General features: G+C 41.5%; 6 protein-coding genes across 8 annotated transcripts; 1 reads left to right on the forward strand and 5 right to left on the reverse strand.

Moving 5' to 3' along the window:
- Positions 1-6: 6 nt before the first annotated feature.
- Positions 7-1491, reverse strand: LOC108037867 (vitellogenin-1). The gene is made up of 4 exons (XM_044461652.1): positions 1231-1491; positions 796-1055; positions 606-741; positions 7-545 (listed from the first exon to the last, which is right to left on the reverse strand). The coding sequence occupies exons 1-4, from the start codon at positions 1424-1426 to the stop codon at positions 7-9; spliced, it is 1131 nt and encodes a 376-aa protein (XP_044317587.1). The 5' UTR covers positions 1427-1491.
- Positions 1492-1632: 141 nt separating this feature from the next.
- On the reverse strand, positions 1633-3119 carry LOC123038085 (DNA/RNA-binding protein KIN17). The gene is made up of 2 exons (XM_044461657.1): positions 2061-3119; positions 1633-1998 (listed from the first exon to the last, which is right to left on the reverse strand). Exons 1-2 carry the CDS (start codon positions 3030-3032, stop codon positions 1801-1803), a joined length of 1170 nt encoding a protein of 389 aa, XP_044317592.1. The 5' UTR covers positions 3033-3119; the 3' UTR covers positions 1633-1800.
- Positions 3120-3402: 283 nt separating this feature from the next.
- Positions 3403-6369, reverse strand: LOC123038084 (cysteine sulfinic acid decarboxylase). Its single transcript, XM_044461656.1, has 4 exons — positions 6054-6369; positions 5247-5434; positions 3775-4750; positions 3403-3704 (listed from the first exon to the last, which is right to left on the reverse strand). The coding sequence occupies exons 1-4, from the start codon at positions 6231-6233 to the stop codon at positions 3516-3518; spliced, it is 1533 nt and encodes a 510-aa protein (XP_044317591.1). The 5' UTR covers positions 6234-6369; the 3' UTR covers positions 3403-3515.
- Positions 6370-7697: 1328 nt separating this feature from the next.
- LOC108040187 (eukaryotic peptide chain release factor subunit 1) lies at positions 7698-12865 on the reverse strand. Of its 3 annotated transcripts, none has more exons than XM_017117475.2 (8): positions 12783-12865; positions 12023-12246; positions 10642-10817; positions 10108-10577; positions 9890-10045; positions 9299-9496; positions 9093-9240; positions 7698-8021 (listed from the first exon to the last, which is right to left on the reverse strand). In XM_017117475.2, exons 2-8 carry the CDS (start codon positions 12106-12108, stop codon positions 7939-7941), a joined length of 1317 nt encoding a protein of 438 aa, XP_016972964.1. In that variant the 5' UTR covers positions 12109-12246; positions 12783-12865; the 3' UTR covers positions 7698-7938. The 3 variants fall into 3 exon arrangements, with proteins under 3 accessions (XP_016972964.1, XP_016972965.1, XP_016972967.1); XM_017117476.2 differs by having other exon boundaries at positions 12747-12823; XM_017117478.2 differs by lacking the exons at positions 7698-8021; positions 12783-12865 and adding an exon at positions 8254-8909.
- Positions 12866-13465: 600 nt separating this feature from the next.
- On the forward strand, positions 13466-15355 carry LOC108040183 (retinoblastoma-binding protein 5 homolog). The gene is made up of 7 exons (XM_017117472.1): positions 13466-13536; positions 13592-13812; positions 13868-14074; positions 14130-14311; positions 14383-14502; positions 14562-15190; positions 15248-15355. The coding sequence occupies exons 1-7, from the start codon at positions 13518-13520 to the stop codon at positions 15334-15336; spliced, it is 1467 nt and encodes a 488-aa protein (XP_016972961.1). The 5' UTR covers positions 13466-13517; the 3' UTR covers positions 15337-15355.
- On the reverse strand, positions 15340-17071 carry LOC108040186 (serine protease inhibitor 77Ba-like). The gene is made up of 4 exons (XM_017117474.2): positions 16687-17071; positions 16316-16586; positions 15891-16256; positions 15340-15657 (listed from the first exon to the last, which is right to left on the reverse strand). Exons 1-4 carry the CDS (start codon positions 17001-17003, stop codon positions 15391-15393), a joined length of 1221 nt encoding a protein of 406 aa, XP_016972963.2. The 5' UTR covers positions 17004-17071; the 3' UTR covers positions 15340-15390.
- Positions 17072-17645: the final 574 nt, after the last annotated feature.

The following is a 17645-nucleotide window of genomic DNA, read 5'->3' on the forward strand; positions in this document are numbered from 1 at the left end:
GTAATTTCACGTCTGGCAAAGGTAGCAAGTCCTTAATCGAGGATCTATAGTCTGCTGTGCATTACGACCATATGGAGGCCAGCCATTTACATCTACGTAGTACATGCCCCTAGCTTGGGGATTAATTTGATACCCCATCGGGGAAACGATTCCTTCAGAGCAATCCCGTCTTCTTAGCTTCTCCCATGAATCGCACTTGCTTCCCATAAAGTTCTTCATCTGGTGGGGATATGCACTCTCCGCAAAATACTCCACCGCTCGTGTATGAGAGCAGGAAATGGTCAGGCATCCCGGCTGGATGGGATGTGCTCCACCCGGATAGAAATCAACATCGCCCAGTGGCCCGCGCTTGGCCAAAATGTCAATGTTGGTGTGGATGATGTCCACCAACTTGGCATCACCCTTCGTCAATCCCGGCAAAATGTTTTCCCGCCTGAAACAGGGTTTGGCCGGATCCAGGCCAGTTATCCTGGGAATCAGCTTTCCAGTCAACCGCTTAAATGTTCGACCAGCAGTGCCCATGATGTGAGCTCCCAGAGAATGTCCTGCATAGTAAAGAATTAAAAAAAAAATATGTCACCAGGTAAATGGTGTTCCATTCTCACCAATCAAGTGGATGTTTCGCAGTGGAGTCAGCTCTATAAGTTGGGTCAGACCCACGCCAATGTGTTCACCAATTAAATCGGTATTGAGAGCCGACCAAGAGTACAAGGTGTCCACATAGTCAGCGGCATCCACAATCTGTTAACGAATTTTTAACAACAGAATTTTAAAATCGATCCCCTTTTAACGAACCACAAAATTTACATCGCCTCGACACATAAATGCCTTGGATATCATTGAAATGGCTGAGGATTCGTTCACAGTGTTGGTCCATCCAGTAGCCAGGATCACCACCTTGCGTCCCTTGCTAAACCTGGAGTGCTTCCACAGCTTCGAAGCCTCCAGTAGGGGAACACTGTAGTTCTGGCATGGAGTCATATACTGAAAATGCATTTTCTGTATGTCGGGAGTGATTTGCGGAGGCACTCTTCCTATAAACAGTGTGGAGGAACCTAGTCGAATAATATATTATGTATATGTTGATTTAAGTTGTTTCCAAAAATTAAGGCAATCAAAAGACTAAAAGAAAACGTTATTTACATTATTAAGCAATATTTCAATTTTTTTCCATTTTAATTAGTTTAAATTTAAAATAGTTTTTTAATTATTATAAGATATTATCCTCACACAAAGTATCAATTGCATTGGAAATCAGTTCCAGTGGAGCAGCTGTGAGAATGTTCACTTTCGTGTTGCCAATGTCGGTCAAAAGTCGAGGCAATGCATCCCACCAGCTTCCAGCGGCCCTGCCTTCCGCATCCTCATCTGTATCTTCAGATGCTCCGAAGCGTAAGAGGATAACAATAAAACAGAGAATCCGCATTTCACGAACATGCACTTTACCACACGAATGCTGGAACTAGTTTAAGTTTTGCAAGTATGCGAGTTATTGCTAGTTAATCGGGCTTTGTTTAGCGGTTTCATTGTTCCCAAAACGAAGCACAAAAAATATTGTTTGCATACACACAAATACTGAGTAAATGACGCTGTTCCAGTTTTTCAATAAAAAGTGTTTAATTAACCTAAATGTTAGGCGGGCCAAGTTTAAGTTACGAACTAATTATTATCAGATTATAGTTTAGTTCTTTCTCAGCCCTCCAGTGCAGAAGTTCGATAATCACAAACGTCGGAGTCCTCAACATTTAATATTAATTGGCGTAGTAAAAGTACATCTATAGATCTTAAAATTATAATGTTTTAACCAGACAATTTAGATATGTCTTCGTACTGTACATTTTCCACAATTCGTCCTTTAAGGGGGCCATGCAAAATCTCCACGCTGACCGAATATTTACGTTCGTTTAGTTTCCTTAGCAAAGCTTCAGATCCGCGATAGGCGCCGTTAACAACCATAACAGGTTTATCCAAAGCGGGGATTACCGTCTCTAAGTGGGCCTAGAAATATAAAAATTCCTAAATTAATATACATTATTAGTTATTGTTTATGTGTGGCCTACCTGATCCACTTTGAGCTTTTCCCCTGTGTCCAAGAACTTGATTTTAGCTTGATATTTGTCAATGACTTCCTGGACAACCGCTTTCTGTTTAAAGAACTTTTCGCCCATGGACTTGGAGATGAACTTGACCACAATGTTCTTGTGCAGCCAGTAGTCTTTGCGGTTGGCGCGCTCCTTTTTGGCCTCCTCCTGCTTGATTATCTCGTCCAGCGCCGACCGAGTTTGACTGTCTCCAGCAATGGATTTGGGCTTTTTAAAGACCTTTTCGTCAACTTCAGAGGCAGGTCGTTTTGTTAATGCGGATTTTCCTAGGACCGTGTCGGGCTGAAACTTTTTCTCCAAACGAATGTCCAGCCTCAGAGGTTCGTTCTCCTCGCGTTTAAGTTCGGTGAACTTCTCCTGGCCCTCATCCTCCTCTCCGTCTTTTGCCTTGGCCTTTTTGATTTGTTGTTCGATGAAGTCTGCCATTCGCTCCTCGTCGTCCTTCTCCATCTTCTCCTTCCGATCGGCCTTCGCCTGGCGCTCCATGGCCTCCGGACTGCGGTCGATGTATGAGACGAACCAGCCCTTCTCCGTTTCGTCCGCTATCACCTGGCCCGTCCTCCCGAGCCACTTGACGTAGTCGGAAAGGGTCAACCACCTGGTGGCGTTCATGTGGATGTGTTCCTTGTGGGCGATGTACTCCTGGTAGATCTTGTTTGCGCTGGTCCGCTTGGTGCCGAACCGCCGGCGCAGTAGCTCCATGTAGCCGTCGGAGAACTCCTTGCTGAAGCTGTGCAAGAACTTCCCAGGGGAATCTGCGAAGAGGAGCAACTGGCGCTGGTGAGATTCGCTCGTCGTGTGGCACTTAAAGCCATTCTCGTCGCGACACTGCTTTTCGCACATCTGACAGTACCATCGCAGTTTCTGCAGGCCCTTCGACTTCATCTTGTTGGCCAGGTACTTGGGCGTACCCACCTCGGCGCGACCCATCTTTAAGCCTTTTTATTTGCCTTTATTTTCAATAATTTCGCAACAATTTCTGATTGTTTTGATTGCAGCTTATAGATTTAATTTACGTGTGACCATTGTTGGTTATTTACAAAATATCATAGTACTTTATCGATAGTTTTTGCGATGTTTCGTTTCTTTTGGTGTGACCAGTCGGGTTAAGTCATTTATAACGGTTGTATGTGTTTTAAAGCGGATTTTCGCATTAATTTCGAATTTATATTATTTATCGAGAAATGATCCATGGAAAGATAAAAAACGTTTAAGCAATCTGCTAAATAAAAAAATAATTGTAGTATGTCAAGGATTTTAATATATACCTAATTTGATAAGCCGTTTAAAACTGGTACTATTCAAACCTCAAAAAGAGTGCAAACCCCGTTTTATTTATACTTATTTACATTTATTTTCGTGTAATTTACTTAATTGAATATTTAAAATTGCCTTTAAAATCAAACATGTTGATTAAACGACAATTTTCTCTCCCAATCTCTCAATCTCATCCAAGATGAAATCCAGCTCTTCGCTTTTAAGGACAGGGAAGCAAGTGAAGACCATGCGGAGGAAGTTGCCCAGATTTTTAGCTTTGAGAGGGGAATAGCCCACCATTAAGGTGCCACTGTGGGCCATCTGCTCTTTGATCTTCGGAGCCACCTATAAGGCGATACAAGGAAAATATAAATAAAAACATCAATGAAATTAATATAATTTAAGAGTGACTTACAGTATAAAGACGATCCCACCATTCAGGGGTTTCCTCCTTCGGGGCCACCCTCATGCGTTTTGGGATGTACCAGAAGCAGACATTGGAGTACTCGTGCTTCTGCAGCACCAATCTAAAGCGATCTCCGCGCTGACGCAGCTTATCCTCCAGCAATCTGGCCATATCGATGGCATGGTCCACCAGGAGTCCGTACTTCCCGTAACCGCGGGCCTTTAGCATCAGCCAGAACTTAAAGGCGTCGATCTTGCGGCCGCACTGGACACTCTTGTTGCCCGTGTCGTAGGACACGTCGTAGAACTTGTCCTGCTGGAAGAGGTAGTGCGCCTCGGTGCTGTTGCATCTCTCCAGCAGACGACCCGATTCCCGAGTTAGAAACATCGAGCACTGCAAAGGAGCACCGACTGTCTTATGTGGATTCCAGGCGAAGGAGTTGGCCCGCTCTAGGCCTGTGATTAGGGATCTATTCCTTAAGGAGAGCAGTGAAGCACCCCCCAAACAGGCGTCCACATGGAGCCACAGACCATGACGCTCCGCCACATCCGCTGCACCATTTATGTCATCGAAGGCACCCAGTACAGTGGTACCTGCCGTGCAGTTGACAAAGAACGGCCGTCCACCACGCGCCTTCGCCTCCTCGATCTTCTCCTCCAGATCGTCCAGGAGCATCTGACCCCGATCGTTGGTCCTCACCGACACACAGTTGTCACTGCCCAATCCCAGCCAGTTCGCCGCTTTCATGAAGCTGTAGTGCGATTCGTCGGAGGTGAACAGCACCAGGGGTCGCATCCCAAACATTCCCGCGGTCTTCACCTCGGGAGCGATCTTGTAGCGGGCCAGGACCATGCCGTACATGTTGGAGGTGGAGCCGCCGGGCGCGAAAATGCCATCGCCATCCTTATATCCCGCCAGCTGACTCATGGTCGAAATTATTTCAGTCTCAATCAGGCTGAACACAGGGGCAACTTCGTAGGTGTATCTGCAACAGGAATTTTGATGAATATATCATACCTTGGGGTATTAACCAATTTAGAAAATATATCTCTTAATTTAAATCTTGCATTAAATGAGCATGAGTTTAATTTCGTAATGGTAATAAACAAAACTTATGTATCTTTTTTTGAAAATTGTAAAGACGAAACTAATATCTAAATAGAACATTTACTCAAAAATTACATGTTCTAGCCCAGGAGCTTAATCAGTAGAAGCTTTTTTCTCATTGTCTTAGCCCCTTTATAAATAAATAAGAATATTCTTGAACTTCTTTAAAAAAGTAAATACAAAATTTTGAAATAAAAGTATGGGTTACACGGTTTTCAGAGGGTTAAATTTATACTTTGGAATTCACACAGCATTAACACAATTATCTGTTCGGTGAACTCTGTAGATTGAGCCACTTGTAGATGGAATCGAAAGATGCAATCAGCTGTCGGTCATGTAGGCACATGCACGGAGTAATGCTACGGCGGACTTACGTGCTTCCGTTCATGGCCTCGGTGATCAGGGCTCCTGCCAAGCCGAATGGGTCGAGCTGCCCAAAGAGCTGATTGTGGAAGCGCCCGTGCGAGGTTTTCACGGAGTAATGGATGACCTGCTGACACAGCTCCTCGATTTCAGCGAGTGTGCACTTCTCCGTCTCGCGGACTTTCAGATTAATCAGTTCCTGGAAATGATTGCATAGAATAGTTCGAAATAAGTGCATTATCGAAAGTTGAAATATTTGAAACAGTGAAACTTTTAAACAGTTTACTAAACAAAACTTCTGACTTCAGTTCAAATATCTCTCAACTTATTAACAATCCTCTTGATATACGATGCAAATCCCTTTTACTAAACGACTAACGAGTTTGATATTTATAACGAAAAATATTCCTATGGAATATCTAAAAGAAAGTAACAAACACTGTGAAAGCGTGTAGTTCAATCCAAATATATGTGTGCGAGTTAACTCTTTTTTTACCCAAATAATATTTTGGTAGCTCAATATAAGTTAGAATATTTTTAATTTCTGCTTAATTGTTTAGTAAGATATCGATTTTATTAACCTATACATAAACACTAGGACTTCACGGTATCAAATTCTTGAGTGAACTTAACTACACACTCCAAACTCAAACAAAAGAAAAGTAGATTACGGCATTACTTTTCACTCGTTTGCCGAACTACAATAAAATCATTTAAATTGCCGTTAGGGGTCATGTTTTGAAAATGAACTCTTTAATTAATCAGTCCGTTCGTTATCTCCAGATCGGCAGACGCCGGCGCGTCTATTCCTTACTCACCTTCAGTTTGTCTGGCTGTAAAAACGGCACTATCTTTTGCTTGCCCCACTTCTGGGGATCCACAGAGAAGGTATCCTCCTTCTGGAGCAACTTGAAGACGTTCTGCAGGACATTCCAGTCGTCCATGAGCCCATCGCGAATCTGATTGACAGCCGCTGTCTGATCCACTGGAACTGCCATATCTCCTCTATGTATGTAAGAACTTAGTTAGCCTGTAGAAACCGATTATTTTGGGGTCTCGAGAACCTCTTTCGTCGACTATTCAATTGGAAGTGCCCGACTGACTGCAGCTGATTGTGTTTTAACGTTCTCTTGATCAAATTCTCATTAAGTTGTAAACCCTCGTCTGGGTCTGCTCACACTCAAAATAATTGAGATACGAACGTATGGGCTGTAAATATACATACATAGGCAGCACAGCACTTGTTGAGTGTAGAGTGGACCTGGTTTTATTTCGTCTAAACATCGACATAACATTTTTTTTAAGTAGGGTAATATCTCTGGGACTTAATTAAAAACTGTTGATCGATCGGATTAGTACTTTCATAAAGGTTTTGAAAGTTCACTGTACTTAGCTATTTCCTCAAAAAAAAATGTTCAAGACCAGCGTACTACTTTAAAATACTACTAACGAGTGTCTATATTATAAAATAATTTTTTTGAAATATTAAAAAAATGTTAAAAAAAAGATTATGTTTGGCATGTATAACCCATATAACCTTATAGAGTTTTTTATAACTAATAACGATTGACTATTTTTGGGTTGCTAAATAAATCCAATTAATAATGGAAAACAGTAACTAATTAGTAATGGATTTACTGCCTCTTAATAACGTAGGCTGTTTATTAAAGAGGTAATAATAGAAATAATTTCCATATCGATTTAACAAAGTAATCGTTTGAGACAGCAAAAACTTGGTCCACCAAACGTGCTTTTGTTGCATATTTAATAACATACAGTAAAACTTGGCTAAATTTAACTTTGGAAATTCCTTATTTGAAGTCTTGGTAAGTTTATTTACTCTCTTTTTGTGTAAGAGAACGCCGACTGTAGGTTTTTTCTGTACTTATACACAAACAAGTACAGATACTTGGTTTTATGTGTGGTTCAGAAACAAGTTTCGTCGCACCAGGTAAATCTATCCAAATTCTTAGATGCAAATGGCTAATACAACAAATCGTATATGTATGACGTACACGTGTCAGTTGGGATCTCGTAATAAACTGTTTCCAAGTGCGTCTGCAAATAGAAAGTAACAAAGTCTTGCCCGAAAACACATACACACAATTTCCCTAACTTTCATCAACACTTTCATTGTTATGCTGGCAGTACTGCAACAAGTGTCTACCAGCATTCCCTGATTTAGAAATAAATAACTACTGTTCGAACACATCCGAAAGAGAATTGATATGCAAAATGATATCCTAGGGAAAATCATATCAATAATCAATCCAAGAATTATGCTTCCGTTTTTTGCGGTTATTAGTCTTATCAATTAAAGCGAGCAATTGTCATCATTTAAATTGATGTATATATTACGGCATTCCTATATTATTTAAATTCTTATCCCATTTTCTTCACTTTCCGCCGAATAAATAGCGTTACATTTTTTGTGGAATTCCAAAATAAATATAGCAGTTATATTTTTGTTCACGTAAAACGGTATCATTTTAATAGGTTTTCCTCGATTTAACATTATATCGTTTGTATTTATATGCATTAATTTAAATTTTACTTTTTTCGCCAACAACGTTAAAATGGAAGAAGGTTTGTGTGTTTTTCGTATTATTAAAATATTCTATTTGATTTTCCTGGTTTTATGTAGTTGCAGTTTTCAGTTTGCGGTCGACGGTAGTTGCAAATTCATTTCTACAGAAACATTTTCTAGTAATCATCTAGGTCGAAGCAGTCATTGTCCAAATCATCGAGCTGCATACTCTGGAAGTCCACCTTGTAGCGTAAGATACCTGCGAATGCACAATTAATTTTATTTAAATAACATAAACAAACAAAATCGCTTAAAGAACAAAAGCAGATATTGAAGAAATGAAAAAGAACAAAAATCTTAACAGATAATCCAAATAATATAAAAATAACTGAACATCAGGCTCTCACCTCCTGAGACATTATACTTTCATTTACTAATTCATAAATAGTATATGAGCCCGTGTAGTTTTCGCGATTGAATGTAAACGGATATTCATCCTCATTATGTGTGGTGTTTTATTTCTGGTTTAATTTTTATTACAGTTTTATGGATTAGATTTGTATACTTTCTTATAACACTCGGTTGTAATTTGAATAGGGAAAATGCAGATACGTTCGAAACTTTTCAGCGGCATGTCCACTGCAGATCTTATGCTTCCTAAGTCCGCAGTCGAAATCGAACAAGGTGAATAGAGAATGCGATATCTCTTATGCATGACAATTGAATTACGAATTACGAATACGAAATACGAATTTAATTTTTTGCTTAAAAATAATCTCGCACTCGGTTCCGCTTGGTGCACGACTAATTTAAAAATTTGGTAAAACGTATAGGTACATATCTAGATACACGATGATCTGATCGACAAGGAAATGCACCATCCGACTGATGAGGGGACCCTATTGGTGATAAATATTGAACGACTACGCTGAACATAGGTAAAACTATGTGGCAAGTAAATTGGTTCCTAATCAATTTGAACGTTTTGCTTTACGAGGTTTCCCAAAAAGTACTGGTTTATTATGTATGTAACGCATGATCGAGACACGTTCGCAGCCCCACCCGGCTTAATAGTCATCGAGATCGACGTCCTCCAGCGGCTCGTCGGCCTGTAGGGATTGGAAATCTACTTTATAGCGCAAAATGCCTACACATAAAATCGAGGTATCAAGTTTAAGGTTTAAGTTTACATTATAGCGTTGACGACCGTGTGAAAGCAGCATGAGGGAAGAGGAATGGAAATAGTTGCAGCATTTGTTTAGAAAAATATTTCGAGCTACCGCTAGCCAGCTAATCTGTGGGGTATGAAGACAATGTCTTGAACACTTACCGCCGATTCCACCGAAACCTCGCACGAACTGACTTCCCTCCTGGGACTTGTCCGTGATAATCTCCAGTGTGGCGCCGAACATTTTGTAGTTGTTTGCCAGCCATTCCAGTAGCGGCTGAGACTCAATCAGCTCCATTTCCACCCCGCTCTATTGAGATTAAAGACCAGTTAGTATCTGATAACTATAATTGAACGTGAGTACCCACCTCCTTGTCAGTGAAGTGCGACTTGTCCTTTTCCTGCTCGGGCGTCAAATGTAATACTGTCGTTGACGTCGAGTTGGCATGATTTTTGAGAACATAACGTTGAATGTCCAGGTTCTCCCAACAAATAAGGGTCTCCACCGAGCCAAGTTCCAGTGCCCGCAAAGTATCCTCCACTCCGAAACAGTATTTGCCAGTGTCCTTTACAAATTGGATAAAGAAGTAACATATGGTTATTCTTGCAATTATTTTTTTAATGATAAGTATTCTTATAATTTAAATATATTATTTTCTAAGACATATTTTAATAATAATGGCAAAAAGTGATGAATCATTACGAAAAAGCGTGTATTGTTATTAATTTCTATTAACACAGGTTGTTTTTGTTTGAAAAAAAAGCTGTACCTTAAAATACCTTTGAACTATCTTTAACCTTCAAGCCTTTTCAACCCACCTATGCAAAAAGTTTAAAATAGGTAACATAAAAATTTTGTGTATTCAATTAAACATCCTACCACATAATCGTAATATTTTTTCTTATGATAAGCACACCTAGCAAGTTTTGAAGCTTAAGATTTTGATTTGCCAACTCACCTGAGAAATTTCATCAAAGTAACGACCAATGAGTTTCTTCTCCTGTATGAATTTCACGTTCTGCAACGATTCGGCTGCTAATTCGATGGCCTGGTTAAAACCGTTTTCGCCGCCATAAGACACATCCACCAGCTTGATTACTTTTGTTTGCAAACGCTACAAAACAAAACGAGGTTAAAGACTTCACAGACTCAAAGGATGGAAAGCTAAAAACCCACGGGATCGAACATGTCTGACTGACTGAGCTCGGTCTTGAAGTCCGCACTACCGGCCAGGATGAGTCCGGCAATGTTGGGCTTGTCATTCGTGATAAAGAGCTGGGTGGCCACCTCGGCGACCTTGCGCACGTAGTTGTGGCGCTTCTCCATGCGAAGACGGGCAAAACGAAGGGCAGACTGACCACCGCGTCCGTGCTTCTTCGGCAGATCGACGGTGAACTTGTGCAGCACCTCGCGGGTGTTGCCCTGAAGGGTTCCGAACAGCGCTCCGTTACCGTCCATCACGATGAATCCGAATTTGTTGTCGTCGGCGAGCAGGGCAGTGAGGGCCTCCGTGTGGAACTTGTTGTCGCAGAGGTACAGCGACGTGTTGATGGGCTTGAATGGCTCGAAGTCTATGTTCACCTTCTTCTCCTTGCCTTCCTCTGTGACAATGGTACCGCAGTAGATGACCAAACCGTTGGGAGGCACTGAAATTGAACAGGGATTAGGGGTTACAGGCCTTAGAGTTTAAATTTCCAACGAAAAACTCACCTTTGGTGTATAATTTGAGTCTGTGCTGGACCGACGTAATGGCACCGAGGACGGACAGGCGATTTACGCGAGACTTAATGTTCGAGGCCGTTCCAAACTCATCGGCCAACATTTTGCTGACGCGCGATATTTGATCTTTTGGCGGAATAATCAAAGAAATCATGCTGGTGCCATTGCTAAAAAAATGAAATTAAAGAGAGAAAGGGAGACTTGGAAATTAGTAAATAAAAGGGCTTTTCTGCCGTAGCAACAGTGCAAGGCATATTTATATTCACGCGTCGTTACAAATAATCATCATAATTTTTAAAGTCTGTAACATGACCGTGAATAACATATTGTAGATTTCAGTAAGTCGTTTAACAGTATTCACTATAAAAAGGTAACGATAAAAAGTAAAAGCCGTCTGGATTTAATTTTTAAATTATTCAAAAATCGAATGGAATCTTTTTTAACTAATTTGTATTTTAAGCCCTAACAATTACATAACAAATTAGCAGTTACTATTCATATGTTTTCATGGTTTTCTTTTTATTTTTTCGCTATTTTTATAAATAACCCATTTGTAATTCAATTTAAACAATTTAAGTTATCACGGCATGGCGTTGTTAAACTTAACAATGCAGAAGCTAACTTCTTAAAAATCGTATATTTAGATCATTGTTGAACAAATGAAATAAGTTTGCGAAAATTTTAATTAAAGTTTTAGAAGTTCAACCTTTTTTGCCCACTGTATTTTTTTTTTAAATAGATAAAAACCAGTAGAAAATCTAAGATAACTGTACAAATTAAACCCCAATTGGCAAGAGTCGCAAACTCCAGTTGGCAGCTGTATTATGTTGGCTCTGACTGTGTGTTGGTACCAAAAAATATACATATATATGTTCCTGCGGGGTCACTCGATTTGCTGACCTTGTTACCCACTCTGAAGCGGAGTGAAGCGGTAAGGACCGGGTCGAGAGAGGGAAAGAGACAGAGTGAGAGAGGGGGAAAAACAAAGCTTGGCCCATTTTGGGGAAAACACACACATATACGCACGCACACGCACAACAGCCACGAGGCGCATTACTCACTCACACTCTTTCTCTCCCTCTCTCTCACTCAATCAGTCTAGTTTGAACTGATAAAAACCCGACAAAAACGTGTTGCTTGTATGCAAAAGAGAGGGAGGGGAAAAAGAGGGATCTTGCGGAGATTGGAAACAATGCAAAGGAGAGTCACTCGGCAACAACAAGGAAAGGTGGTTGTACTCACTACTCCCCCACGCACCCACCCACTAACACTACGCCCACTTCCACCCCCATGTTGTTGTTTTTATGTATACCCCACACACAAAAGAGATGGGGGAAAGGACTTTACATCGATATCGATAGAGATAACTCACCCGCGGGCCATTTCCAGGCTCTTGATGAGCTTCTTGATTTTCCAGATCTCGACATTGCGATCGGCAGACGTTTCCTCTCCAGACATATTGCTCGTTGCTTGCTTTTATGTGCCTGTGTGGGATGGGGATTGAGAATTTCGGGCTCCTGAATCCTTCTTTTAGCTTCTCTGCTGGTCGTATTCACATACACGTTCTTCCTTTTAACGTGGCTGGCGATGAATACACTGCAATTTGTTAAAACCTTTAAAATAACCATGTACACACACACACAGTAAATACGGTCGGGGGAAAAGAGAGAGCCGAGTGAAAAGCACAAGCAGAGCGCGAGCACCGTAATTGCGTTTGCATACTCCCTCTCTTTCTCGCTGGCCAACTGGAAAACCTCAAAAACGGAGTTGAAAACAGTTTGAAACTAAAAGTAATTTTAACATTCAAGCCCCGCACTTCTGATCCTAACGAAAGTCGAAACTCGGTTATTTCATTATTTCACTCCAACCGTTAAGCTTTTGGGAGCAAGCGAGAGAGGGCATGCAAAAAATTGGCAGCGAGAGGGGGAGTAAGAGCGAGCGAGAGCGAGTGCTCCAAAGGTGACGTTGACACAATCGCGTGCCACGGTTAAAATGTCCCCGAAATTACGATATTCGAAACTTTGGCTCGGCGAAATAAATGCACTTATTATGCTGCTACACGTCTGCTTGCAATTTCACAATCCGGGCTTGGTTACAATTGGCGAATACATCTGCATAAATTTTTCACATACAACGTGCACAGAGCTCAAAAAATAGAGGTGGAAAAACTCCGACGACACTATCGATATCTCAAAAGTTTAAAGGTCTGTGTATGACACTATCATACGTGGTGGAGAAAACACGATTAGAGACATTAGCTTGATTAATATATAACAGTCATAACAAAACTTTTAAATTAGTATTAAAGAAAACTATACTTAATTTATAAATTTAACTTACAAAAACTTTTACTTTACAATTTAAACTTTAAAAGATTTAACTGATTTACTAAATTACCTTAATTACTTAATTATTTGTAATTAATTTTTGTTGACTCTATACATGTTTAGTATGTGAATATAACGCTGAAACATAATTAAATATGTTGATTATTATAATGCAATATTCTCGTATTGCTTACCATATTAGAATGTTTGTAAATGGCAAGTATCATAAACATCTCCAAGAAATTGTGAGCATTCGCTTATAGATTCTGAAATGCTAAAATAATTTAATTCTTTTAGTAAATAATTAATTAATGTAAGGACCAGTGTACTAAAAGACCTATTTCATTTTATTTGTTTTTCATTTAATGACAATTATTATTATTCAAAGGCTAAGATATAGAATCAAATTTATTTAAAGTCTTAAATAAAAAATAAGGTAACTATCGAATGGACTGTATCTATGTTAATTAACATTTCATGTTATAACAGTTTCCTGTGAATTGCAGCTGCCATTTTGGAAGAAGAAGATAGTAAACAAAAATGAATTTGGAGCTGCTAGGTGAGAAACGCGCGAAATTTTAATGTTTTCCATAAGTAACAATCAATTTGCTTAGAATCTTTTGGACAGAACTACCCCGAGGAGTTCGATGGCTCTCTGGACTGCATATCACTAGCTGTGACGTGTGCCTTTAACAAATACGGAACCCTTTTGGCCGTTGGCTGTAATGATGGCCGAATTGTAATTTGGGATTTCCTGACGCGGGGCATTGCCAAGATTATTTCAGCCCATGTGCACCCCGTCTGCAGTCTCAGTTGGACCCGGAATGGTCATAAAGTTAGTCCCAATTCTTAATACTCTTTAGTTGTTTTAATTTTCCATTCCATTTCAGCTACTTTCGGCATCCACGGACAACAATGTCTGCATTTGGGACGTGCTAACCGGCGAACTGGAGCACAAGTACAGATTTCCCTCGCCCGTGCTGAAAGTCCAGTTCGATCCGCGCAATGACAACCGACTTCTGGTCTGCCCCATGCGATATGCCGCCGTTCTGGTGGAGATCGGCGGATCCCATCGCTGCCTGCCCTTAGACTCAGATGTTTGTTTGGCTATCCCATTTGTAGTGTCATTCTTTAAGTTCTTGTTTTTCCCAGGGCGACTTGAACATAGTGGCTTCGTTCGATCGCAGAGGCAAGCACATCTACACAGGCAATGCCAAGGGAAAAATACTCGTCTTGGATGTGGAAACCTTCGAGGTGGTGGCCAGTTTTCGCATTATTGTGGGCACCTCGAGTGCGACGGCAGTAAAAAGCATTGAATTCGCTAGGCGTGGAGAGTAAGTGAAAAAATAGATATAATTTTATAGTTTATAAGGGGAATTAACATCATTTGAACTCTTTTTTAAAGCGCATTTCTTATTAACACCTCTGATCGAGTTATTCGCGTTTACGACTCAAAGGAAATCATCACCCTGGGCAAAGACGGCGAGCCGGAACCTATACAAAAGCTGCAGGATTTGGTCAACAAGTAACTGTTCAATTTAACTAAGAGTATACCTAATTATTAAACAATTCGACTCCTCTTAGAACCACTTGGAAGAAATGCTGCTTTTCCGGCGATGGGGAGTACATTTGCGCAGGCAGTGCTCGCCAGCATGCTCTCTACATTTGGGAGAAGTCCATTGGCAACCTTGTTAAGATCCTACACGGCACCAAGGGTGAGCTGCTCTTGGATGTAGTGTGGCATCCTGTGCGCCCCATCATCGCCAGCATCAGCTCTGGACTGGTCTCCATTTGGGCTCAAAATCAAGTGGAAAACTGGTCGGCCTTTGCACCAGATTTTAAAGAATTGGATGAAAATGTAGAGTACGAGGAGCGAGAGTCGGAGTTCGACATCGCGGACGAGGACAAGTCGGTGGATCTAAACGCAGACGCTCAGCAGGACGAGGAAATCGAGGTGGATGTGCAGAAGGTGGAGCCAGTCGCTGCCTTTTGCTCCTCCGACGAGGAGGGCGAGGACGAGAACGCACTTCAGTTTCTGCCGATGGCACCGGAGGTGGAGGATCCCGAAGACGGCTGGGCTGGGCAGGACGGAATGGAGGCCAGTGCAGTGATGCTCAGCTCGGATCCGCATGACTATGATGACGATATCATGGCTTCCAAGCGCCGACGGATGCAGCTATACGATGTCAGTCTGCCCGATGCCCCAACCGATGGTATGATCAACTAAAGAAGCTTGAATTGGCTGTTTAACCATGATCCCTTTATTACAGAAACACATCCCCTCATCTCCAGCAAGGCCGGCAAAGACAAACAGCAACCAGTTGGTGGAAAAAAGGCCGCCGGCCGTACCAAGAAATAAAACTGTTTTGAGTAACGTATTTATTGTGGCACGGGTATGAACTGGTTCAATTTGCTAAGAAGCCTTTGGGTTCCATACTTGACCGGCGAAGAGCAAAAGGCCAGTTTCCTTCTCCACGATCATGTATTGGAAGGGCCTGTTTAATAGAATTGGAGTTGAACCGAACCTGTTGAATATCGACGCTTGCGTGACCGCTGCGGCCGTGGTGCCCTGCTCGTTGACGATGATCTTGGAAGAGTGCTTGCAGAGCGAGGCAAACAATCCCGGCGCCATGCGGCCCAGGTTAGCGGTTTTTTCATCGAATAGATCCCGGATGCCCATCTAGGGAATTACACATTGACCAAAAAAAGGTTTGCTTAGGAACAGCCTACCAATATTAAAAGTTTAGAACTAAGAGTAGGATTTCGATTAATATTTTATGTTTTTTTTTAATTGGTTAGTTAGGGGAATATTAAATTTCCCCCGATTCGGGTATTCCCGAATAAAATTTAAGTTTACCTAAAGAAAACCATACTTCGTGCGGATATCTATTAAAGTAAAACTTTTTTACTCACCTGGCTTAGGATTTCCTTCAGTGAAATATCCGTGGCTGTTTCGAACTTAGGCACCATAACCTCCACCTCGTCGGTCCCATACTTTGTTTTGTATTCAGCCAGCTCCTGAAGAATGGGTTGCAGTCCGACGGTCTTCAGATTATTGGCCAAGGTGTTCAGTGTAACTCCTGGGTCGGGCAGCACCACGATCATCGACATCCATTCCAGCGAGCCGTACGGCAACTCAAGAACTTGACCACCCAGACCCCGTACATTGGAGGAGTAGGCGAAGGCCGCTTCCTGTATCATCATGGGTATCTGGGCGACAACAGCACCGTTCTCATTGTGGAACGGTTGGATTTTTGTCATCGCTGGGTTGAAGGCGAACTGCAATTGAACAGGATATGTTGAAGAATATCTGTGCAAAGGAACAGTCAAAATCCTACCGTCCACTGGCCCTTGAAGTATAGGGCGGAAAGCAGGAACATCTTGGCTCCGTACAAATCTTGTTGCTTCACAGAGTTTTTTATGAGACCTCGGGTGCTGCGATCGATGGCATCGTTGATCCGACGTACCGTATCCGCTCTGCTGAAGTCCACCTCCTCGGTCTGAGCACTGTAGCTCTGTATGGTATCCCGGTAGCCTTTCATGATCGAAAAACTCTTGTCGGTGTACACGGCCAGCAGCGAGCCCACCTCGACTCCGGCCTTTTTGGTACTTGCATTGAAAGAAGAAGCCCGATATTATTATAACAGTATTTAATGTTTTTAACAATTTAAACTGATAATAACAATTGAACTCCTCTACAGATACTTACTTGAGAAATTGGTTCCGCGCCCTGTAGAAACTGCGCAGTGTTTCATCCTCCACATTAATGCGCAAGGCCTGGCGCAGCTGGCTGAGGGTTTCCCCTTCCGATCCCTCGTAGAGGAGCACCAGCAGGGACCACACAGAGAAGGGCGATATCATGAAGTTCTTGTTTGACTTCTGGGTCTCCACGGCAATGCGTTGCAAGAGATCAAAGGAGAAATCCTCAACTCCCTTTGAGAGGGTGTCCAGCGCCGACTGGGCATATTGTTCCTGCGCCAAAAAAAGGACAATTGAGACCAAAAGCAATGGGAGCCCCAACATCATGTGTTATGCAGGTGCTGATCAAGAATATTATTACTGTTTTATTCTTAAATTAGTTTTGCGCCCGAGACTTATTTGCAACTGTAAAAACCTGTTTATATACTTTCTGGTTGGCTTTAAAAGTTATTGATTTGTATAGTTCAATATTCTAAGCCATGCTCTGAGTACACCAGATAGCAAAATCAATTTCAAACTGCATTTTACAAACTCATTTTCGTGTTTCATTATAGATAACCTTTATTACCTACTTATATTGTGCCATCATTACACTCAGGTGGCAGAGACAAAGTAGAGCAGTTACTGAAGCTCACCATATATTTAACAAAATCTACATTACACTTAGCCTACATGTATACCTTCAAAAATGTAATCTATAATTTGTTCATCAATTTATTGCCAATGCCCATGCAAGTCGCATGCCATGGTGCGCAGAAAGTCAGGGCTCAACTTTTCTTAGAACAGTATATTCTCTCCAATTGTGTCTTTTCAGCCGACTGTAATCTACTTTTGTAAAGATGTGGGAAACATCTTTCTCAGGCAATCGAACCGCCATTAACGTTCGCACCCTTGATTAAAAGTTATCCTCGCCTTCGGTTAGAAAGTGCATAGTTGCACCCCGTATTTAAAATCTCAGGTAGCATAAAT

Source organism: Drosophila rhopaloa, unplaced genomic scaffold (genome assembly GCF_018152115.1).
Source record: "Drosophila rhopaloa isolate 14029-0021.01 unplaced genomic scaffold, ASM1815211v1 contig_47, whole genome shotgun sequence".
In the NCBI taxonomy this organism is placed as follows: domain Eukaryota; kingdom Metazoa; phylum Arthropoda; class Insecta; order Diptera; family Drosophilidae; genus Drosophila; species Drosophila rhopaloa.

What these genes read in the sequence shown, in the direction of transcription:
- LOC108037867 (XM_044461652.1), bottom strand. Translation starts at nt 1,426, where the DNA reads ATGCGGATTCTCTGTTTTATTGTTATCCTCTTACGCTTCGGAGCATCT. An exon ending in CAATGCAATTGATACTTTGT is followed by an intron (nt 1,056 to 1,230) that starts GTGAGGATAATA and finishes TTATTCGACTAG; the next exon opens with GTTCCTCCACACTGTTTATA. An exon ending in GCGAAACATCCACTTGATTG is followed by an intron (nt 546 to 605) that starts GTGAGAATGGAA and finishes TTTACTATGCAG; the next exon opens with GACATTCTCTGGGAGCTCAC.
- LOC108040183 (XM_017117472.1), top strand. An exon ending in GGACCCGGAATGGTCATAAA is followed by an intron (nt 13,813 to 13,867) that starts GTTAGTCCCAAT and finishes ATTCCATTTCAG; the next exon opens with CTACTTTCGGCATCCACGGA. An exon ending in GCCCGATGCCCCAACCGATG is followed by an intron (nt 15,191 to 15,247) that starts GTATGATCAACT and finishes CCTTTATTACAG; the next exon opens with AAACACATCCCCTCATCTCC.
- LOC123038084 (XM_044461656.1), bottom strand. Translation starts at nt 6,233, where the DNA reads ATGGCAGTTCCAGTGGATCAGACAGCGGCTGTCAATCAGATTCGCGAT. An exon ending in TACAGCCAGACAAACTGAAG is followed by an intron (nt 5,435 to 6,053) that starts GTGAGTAAGGAA and finishes AATCATTTCCAG; the next exon opens with GAACTGATTAATCTGAAAGT. An exon ending in GAGGCCATGAACGGAAGCAC is followed by an intron (nt 4,751 to 5,246) that starts GTAAGTCCGCCG and finishes TTCCTGTTGCAG; the next exon opens with ATACACCTACGAAGTTGCCC.
- LOC108040187 (XM_017117475.2), bottom strand. Translation starts at nt 12,108, where the DNA reads ATGTCTGGAGAGGAAACGTCTGCCGATCGCAATGTCGAGATCTGGAAA. An exon ending in ACTTTGATGAAATTTCTCAG is followed by an intron (nt 9,497 to 9,889) that starts GTGAGTTGGCAA and finishes CAATTTGTAAAG; the next exon opens with GACACTGGCAAATACTGTTT. An exon ending in AGGTTTCGGTGGAATCGGCG is followed by an intron (nt 8,022 to 9,092) that starts GTAAGTGTTCAA and finishes GTGCATTCGCAG; the next exon opens with GTATCTTACGCTACAAGGTG.
- LOC108040186 (XM_017117474.2), bottom strand. Translation starts at nt 17,003, where the DNA reads ATGATGTTGGGGCTCCCATTGCTTTTGGTCTCAATTGTCCTTTTTTTG. An exon ending in GCGCGGAACCAATTTCTCAA is followed by an intron (nt 16,587 to 16,686) that starts GTAAGTATCTGT and finishes TTTCAATGCAAG; the next exon opens with TACCAAAAAGGCCGGAGTCG. An exon ending in TGAAGGAAATCCTAAGCCAG is followed by an intron (nt 15,658 to 15,890) that starts GTGAGTAAAAAA and finishes GTAATTCCCTAG; the next exon opens with ATGGGCATCCGGGATCTATT.
- LOC123038085 (XM_044461657.1), bottom strand. Translation starts at nt 3,032, where the DNA reads ATGGGTCGCGCCGAGGTGGGTACGCCCAAGTACCTGGCCAACAAGATG. An exon ending in AAAAGCTCAAAGTGGATCAG is followed by an intron (nt 1,999 to 2,060) that starts GTAGGCCACACA and finishes TTATATTTCTAG; the next exon opens with GCCCACTTAGAGACGGTAAT.